General features: G+C 34.3%; 1 protein-coding gene and 1 long non-coding RNA gene across 2 annotated transcripts in view; one reads left to right on the top strand and one right to left on the bottom strand.

Annotated features, from left to right (window-relative positions):
• Nucleotides 1–587: 587 nt before the first annotated feature.
• The window catches only part of LOC123554822 (sushi, von Willebrand factor type A, EGF and pentraxin domain-containing protein 1-like), a 43,341-nt gene continuing 36,082 nt past the window's right edge, over nt 588–7,846 (bottom strand). Inside the window, exons 25-26 of the mRNA XM_045345175.2 lie at nt 3,192–3,272; nt 588–1,328 (exon numbers count right to left, since the gene is read on the bottom strand). Coding sequence (XP_045201110.2) covers nt 1,172–1,328; nt 3,192–3,272 — 238 coding nt within the window. The 3' untranslated portion in view covers nt 588–1,171. The remainder of the gene's footprint in view (nt 1,329–3,191; nt 3,273–7,846) is intronic.
• Nucleotides 5,766–7,495, top strand: LOC128549088 (uncharacterized). The gene is made up of 3 exons (XR_008367467.1): nt 5,766–6,321; nt 6,625–6,803; nt 7,251–7,495. It is a non-coding gene; the product is annotated as an uncharacterized LOC128549088 (long non-coding RNA).

Below are 7,846 nucleotides of genomic sequence, written 5' to 3'. Positions count from 1 at the left end.
TTTAGACCAACAGACGCAACAATGGCAGTGTCCCAAGAGATTTTACCTGAAACTGTTATGAAAATCGGTCGTTGGAAGACTAAGGAGGTCTTTTTACATCACTGTGTGCACGGGAGAGTTCCAGAATCATACACAAATAAAAACATTTTAGGTAGTTGAGAGTAATGAACAGTAGTAGTACGCGAGAACTGGACTCGTTTTATATATAACAACTAGTCATTGTGATATATGTATATACAGTACAGATACAGTTATGGAAATGCAAATCATGTACATACAGTTTATTTTAACACGTTTAATTGTTGAATTTACCATTAATTTGTGTACATTACTCATACACATTGTTTAGTGAAGTTCTCTAAATTAAGCACACAGTATTTTATTTTTAAAAAAATAAGGTGAGATTTAACGAATATTTGCAATAAATAGTAGTTAAAGGAACTATTTTTGTTGACGCGCACTTAACGGAAGTGCGCATAGATATATCATCTTGTTCGTGTGCAAACTATTGTTAATCCAGTGAATATTCTATGGATATACCTTGGGATTAGATGGATACAACTACATAGATAAGAAGACCCGCCATACACGGACATGAGAAGCACACAGTATTTTATTTCAAAACACAAGGTGAAATTTAACGAATATTTGCAATAAAGTGTATTTCAGCGGCTCGAATCTGTTTTCCAGGTTCTACTGGTAAAGCATCTTGTTACAGCGGCTACAAGGAAAGCATCTAATAGCTAATTATTTAAATACGAAGTAATTTTTCTTAGCTCCAAATCTAAAGTTTGCCACTTTGGTCAAATACATGTATATCTTGAAGATTGCCTGCGTTTGGCAATGCGGTTGCAAAGAGATTCTAGTTCAAAACTATTAACTATCGAGTTCAAAATTAATAAAATGTGTGTGAAAAAGGTAAACGTTAGTTTCAGAAGATATGGCTTTATAAGAGAAGTTCAGCATTTATCAAAATATGACATACTGAAAACATACAGATTTACAGAATATACAATTTCACAATATCACTTCACGGAAGTAAAATTATACGTGCTGATAAAGTAAAAGTACACATATATTCAAGCAGACCACAGTTTTTTCAATGTATGTAATTGCATGTTCAAACTTTCCAGAAAAGACAGACACCGCTGTTTGTAAGGGGCACATGTCACTATTTCCATGCGTAGGGCTTTACAGGTATGGGCGAAGAGTATCTGAATGTAGGCGGCCTTACACTGTACGATAAAGGAGTCTCTGGCAGTTCTATTGATTGAAAATCATCATTGTTCCAGGTTATATCCTCTACCACATCAAATGTCAAGACAGAACTGCAAAAAATACTTTCATATATTTCATGAAGAGGCTCCGAAAAAAAGGTAAAGTGAAGCAATAATGATGAAGTAAGAGGCTCAGCGAGCTCTAAAGAAAGGTGAAGCAATAATGATGAAGTAAGAGGATCCGCGAGCTCTGAAGAAAGGTGAAGCCATAATGATGAAGTGAGAGGATCCGCGAGCTCTGAAGAAAGGTGAAGCAATAATAATGAAGAAAGAGGCTCAGCGAGCTCTGAAAAAAGGTGAAGCAATAACGATGAAGTGAGAGGATCCGCAAACACCGAAGAAATGATAAAGTAAGGAGCTCACTAAGCTCCGAAAAAAGTGACGCAATAATGATAGAGAGTATCGGCGGGATCTAATGAAAGGTGCAGTAAGTGGCCTGGTAGGCTTCAAAGAAAGGTGAAGCGATAATGAAGAATTAAGAGGCTCTGAAGAAAGATGAGGCGAGAGGCTTGTCGGGCTCTGAAGAAAAATGAAGCGAGAATGATTATGTAGGAGGCCCGGCGTGCTATGAAGAAATATGAAGTAAGAGGCTCAGTGGGCTTTGAAGAAAATGAAGTCAGCGGTTCCACGGGCTCTGAAGAAAGGTTAAGCAAGCCTGTTGAAGAAAGAGGCTCAGCGGGATCTGAAGAAAGGTGAAATCAGAAAACGGTTTGTTCTAAAAAAAGGCGAAGTGAAACCCTCGACGGGCTCTGAAGAAAGGAGAAGGAAGAATGATGAAGAAAGAGGCTCGGTGGACTCTGAAGAAAGATGAAGTGAGAAATATGGGAGTTCTGAAGAAAGGCGGAGTGAAAGGCTCGACGGACTCTGGAGAAGGTGAAGCAAAAATGATATAGCGAGAGACTCGGAAGGCTCTGAATCAAAATGAAACAAGAATAATGAAGTAAGAGACTCGGTGCGCTGTTAAGAAAGATGAAGTGAGAGACTCGGCGGGCTCTAAAGAAAAGTGAAGCAAGAATGATGAAGAAAGATGCACAGCGGGCTCTGAAGACAGCTGACGTGAGAAATTGGCGGGTTCTGAAAAAAGTCAAAGTAAGAGATTAAGTGGGCTCTGAAGAAAGATGAAGTAAGAACGATGAAGTAAGAGGTTCGGCGCACTCTAGAGAAAGATGAAATGAGAGGCTCGGAAGATTCTAAAGAAAGGCAAAATGAAAGGCTCGACGACAGACTCTGAAGAAAGGTGAAGTAAGAATGATATAGCGAGAGACTCAGCGGGCTCTAAAGAAAAGTGGTTATTGACTTGGCGGGCTCTAAAGGAAGGTGGAGCTTGAATGAAGTAAGGGGCTCTGTGGGGATTGAAGAAAGATGAAGTGAGTGGCGGCTCTGCGGGGTCTGAAGAAAGATCTTCAAAGAGAGACTCTGAAGAAAGGTGAAGTAAGAGGCTCGGCTGGCTCTGAAGAATGGTTAGCAAGAATGATGAAATAACAGATTCTGAAGGCTCTGAAGAAAGATAAAGCAAGAATGATGAAGCAAGAGCATCGGTGAATTGCAAAGAAACATGAAGCAAAAATGATGAAGTAAGACACTCGACAGTCTCTTGAGAAAGGTGAAACAAGACTGAAACTGAAGTGTTTTATTTTTACAGGATTTCTGACACTACCATGTCAGTTTTTTTACTTAAGGTCCATTTGGTTGAGTCCTTCCAAATTTCCATGTTTGAAAATTTTGAATATACTGTTTAATTTGTCTAAGACATTATACATAAATTAACTAATGGTTATTTCTGATTGAAATGAAATTGTTTTCATTATAGAAATAAAACAAGCGTCGGACTCCAATTTACAATGTGACTTCTGTATTAAACGATGTTTTAAATCTGATTCACGTGTACAGGTTTAGCTGAGTGTAAAATCTTACTCGTTGTCTACGCTCGCTACCTCATCATCCGGACTCCAGTTCTGGTCTTTCTTCACAGGCTTTCCCATATACCAAATATTTCTGAAAATAAACATCTCCATTCATATTCTATTTAAGTCGACTTCCAATATACACTAAAACTGTCGGGGCTATGTAGGGAATCGCATATTTCGATAACATATTCTAGTAATCATCGTATTGCAGATAATTCACGGGTTATGATCATTTGAACATTTGAAATAATAAAAACTATAAGAAGAACCTTTGGAAACATAAGAAGAAATGAACAAATAACAACTCCACTGGTCCTTAACATCGATTAGATAACCCTTTGATCCCAAATGACAATATAATATAACATTAAGGCAGTCTGAAAGACAGCTATATTCCCCGCCACTAAATATTATTTCTAGAGCGACGCAGCGGGGCGCCCCGCCCTGCCATTTTTTACTGCCGCCACGCTGCCCTTAAAATGTGCACTCTTGCCTTTGATCTTCTGCTAAATCCCGCCAATTTCCCTGTTGACATGCCTCGACGATTTTTTTGATCAGCAAATTACGTCACGGCGAGTGCACACAGGTAATGAGAATCGATGAAGTGTTAAAGCTAATTGATAAAAAGTATGGATCCTGTGAAATTGCAAAAAGGCGTTCCTAAGCGGCCAGCTGATTACCGAGCACGTGAAAAGTGCCCCAGATTTCTTTGTGCAAAATTTAAATTAGACCGTTGTTTAGTACAATAACAAGTATATATCAATGCAGTTTGACTCTACTGTAATTTAAACTAGAAAATGCACAAATTTTAATGAATATCGGAGGTAAAAGTAAGTTTAGAATGTCCGTTCACGAGTCTTATTACTCCCGATGTCGTATGCAATTTTTCCATATTTCCTTCAAAAAAGCTGACAGTCGGTGTAATTTTTATGATGAGAAACATCAAAATTTGAGGACCTATCTCTGGTTTATCCTAGTGGGTCATGTAAACTGAGTAAAAACTACTTTCAGACAACATTCCGAAAGTGTACCAGTATCCGGATAGTATATTTTGGATATGCGTTTTAGTAAACTTTAACCTGACTGTAATAACACTTTTCTGTTAATAAAATATTGATGAAAGACCTGATCAGTACAGCATGACTTTTGATAATTATTAGTTTACAATGGGACCTGAAACAGGCCTTTAACTATGTTGTTTACAACATGATCTTGGTTTCAAGATTAAGCTTATATTAAGTCCCTCCACTATTTCATATGAATGTAGGACATTTGCCCCCCAGGACATTTGCACCCCCCCCCCCCCCCCCAATAAAAAAATGTACTACCAGACATTTGCCCCCAGTTGAAATGGCAGAAAGGACATTTGCACCCCACTTCTTATTTTTAGAATGGACATTTGCCCCCCTCCCCCCAATATTTTTGTCCTATGTGCCAGTAGATATACTGTGTTTTATGTTGTTTTATTATCAAAATTACTCTAAAGGGCAAATTTCAGCAAAACAAAAACTATTTTATTGATAAATATTTGATGAATATGTAAATTACATTCAGGTGTTAAGGTAAATAATAGCCTATTATTGAGTTATAAAAGTGCCCATACGAAAAAGAAATTTAATAAAAGGTCAATAAAAGGCAAACAAAGGGCTAGCAAAAGGTACTTCTATGTTTTGTTAAAACCTTTTATAAGCCTTTCATTTAACAAAATACTAACAAAAGACTATTAAGGATTTTGTGAGTAATACATTTTGTTTACCTTTTGTTTCAGATACTGCCTTTTATTAATGTTTCATTACACTTAGAATTTGAAATTTACCTTTTATTAGCATTTGATTGGACTTATATTCTTAAATGTTGCCATTTGTTTGTATTTCATTCCACTTAGAATCAACACTTACATATTTTGTTTGTATTTCATTACACTTGCTTTCAAAAACAAGAAGTTTTGTTCATATTTCAATACATTTGTAGGTTTGGACGACTTGTTTCACAAAATCTAGCATAAACAAATTAGTTTCATATTTCATTGATATTGGCTAAATACTGCTGCTGCTGTTTTGAATTTAGAGCTACATCTACCATTCACTATGTTCTTCATATACATAATTACACTTCTGACGATTGCAAAGGTTTGTCAGTAAGTAAATGGCTACTGAGCACTTGCAAATGCATAATATTCTTTATCATACATAATCAGCTTTAAGAGAGACAATCTATAAACAGAGACCACTTAAATAATAATTAAAACTTCTCCTGAAAAAACAATTCCAATGTTTTTCTCATTCCATAGAATTCCTTAGAATTTTTTAAGATAATGCAAAGTTTTCCTAGTAAGATTTTTTTTATTTAAATTGCAGCAAAGATTATATTGAAAATCTTAAGATCTGTTTGGATTATACTAGGTATCCAAATTAATTGAAATGAAACAAGGAATCTAACTAATTAAAATTTATGTCAATGTTTTCATTTTGTATATTAAAATGATGTTAATTAGAATTTTATTATAATTAATATAACAAGATATATCATTGAAAATAGGTCCTATTTATAAATTATATAAGCTATTTATTTTTGGTTACTGAACACCTCAAACAACAGCACCAGATAATAGGCATTAAAAGTCATTTCATAAGTACAACAAATTGTAAATGATATTATGCTTTTGATGTAATGTTACATCCTCATAAATGAATTAGTCTATTCTTTTGATGACTGGCAGTGATTAATTATCCTGCTTTTACAGCCACTTGATATACTGCTGTTCAATGTATACACATGTGTTAACACACAGAGATACAGCTTATCTGATCAAGATAAGGACCAATGAAAATACAGGCTTCTGAACCGTTTTACACCTGTACTGCAAAAAATAATCCCCATCTTTCTGCTTGTTTTTTTTTTCTCTGAGATCTTTGCAAATGCTGTGAGCAAATAAATGGTCAAATTTCCCCATGAACTGTATACTTATATATTTTAAGAACATAGATATTCCCTTCAGTAACTATATATTGTACCAAAGAAAATGGCTCATGAGTACAAAAATTTGAATGTAAACAGGAAGTTCGTTGTTCATGTTGTTGGAGGTAAATGGAATAAAGCTAACTTGAAACTCTAAAATGCTTTTAGAGAGATATCAGGTAAGAGTTTCAAACTTTCTAATGTAAAATTTAAGTTTTACAGCTATATGTCACAGATCTTGAATAAATAGTCTGAAGCAGGAACTTTATTCATCTCAGTAGATTGAACTTTCGATCGCCTGGTTACAGGTAACTTTTTCAGGTAAATGTGAATGATAGATAATTTATAATGCTTCTAAGAAAACAGTTAAATATTCAATACTTAATTGTTGCAGTTCTCAATTATTTTTTTTAAAAAAGTACAAATATGTTAGTAAAATCACTCTGAACCTAGGACTTACAACAGCCTATAAACATTTTCAGATGAAACAGTACCTGTGCATATATCTAGTTATTAGAGGTATATGCCTATATGTATGAATTGATGTAGTTGGAGAAATCAGATCGCTTCAGTACATGACTATGCTACAGGATGATACAAGATCACAGACAGAAATTCGATCAAGGATCAAACATAAATTACATAATACTTCAACTAAATTGTAAGTTAAATTTGCAAACAGTCTTATACTATACAATTACTATAAAAGGTTGATAAATTGTTTATTTGTTGGGGTTAGCCTCACACTGAATTTAAAGGTTGATCCCTAATACACCAATATTTTGTCAGTTCTAAATTCTAAAATTTCTTTTTACGATTGTCTGATAATAAAAAAAAAAAAAACAACAAAAAACTTGCATTATTTTATGGTGAAGCAGATGAGAGATAGTACCCACAGATGGTGCTCTCAATATTTTCATTTCAGTGTCCAATAAATAAATAAATAAATAAATGGTTTTTGATACATGTAGAATGTTTAAAACTGGCTTTAGAGTTGTTATTTCACATACTACTGTACTAAGTTAGGAATATTGTATTGCCTAAAATTATATTTTAATCGCAATTACTAATATAACTCATTTCTGTAATTATGTTATATCATTTTCAGAAATGAATGGCTGGAATGAAGTTCCTGACCCTGGTGATGATTTTGGAAAAGCAAAGAGACATTCTGATGCCACCTTGTATTGAGCCTGCAATACTCCAAAATGATTTTGTTGTATTCATAATTTTCTATCAAATAATCTTTTAGTTTAATTTTCAAATTTAAGCTAAGTGAGTTTTTATTATTCTTAACCACAAGTGTAAAAGCCGCTGGCAGATGTGTTATTCCCTTTGAATTTTATTCTTTTGTTTTTTATGAAACCCAGATCTGTCTCAAACATTAGATTAAAATAATTTTGTAATGATACTATTTCTTCTTTTTTTGTTTTGTGTCAATATCAGCAATGTTTTCCAATGGTTTTCCATCAAACCTTTCCAAACTTTTGCAAAGAATTCTTCTAAAAAATTCCTTCAACTTTAATGCGATGATTTCCAATGTTCAAGAGTTCCCTGGAATTTCAACTGCATTTTCACAGGGCTGCTCCCATGGGTATGTGAGTTTAAATTTAAATTAATTTTCAGACTTTTTTTTTTCATGCCGTTTTTCCAAACTTTTCCATGGAACATGTACAGACGGGTGTTTTTGTGACATAAACACTT

The sequence above is a fragment of the Mercenaria mercenaria genome, chromosome 15 (genome assembly GCF_021730395.1).
Source record: "Mercenaria mercenaria strain notata chromosome 15, MADL_Memer_1, whole genome shotgun sequence".
Lineage (NCBI taxonomy): Eukaryota > Metazoa > Mollusca > Bivalvia > Venerida > Veneridae > Mercenaria > Mercenaria mercenaria.
This window is presented reverse-complemented; position numbering and strand designations above follow the sequence as displayed.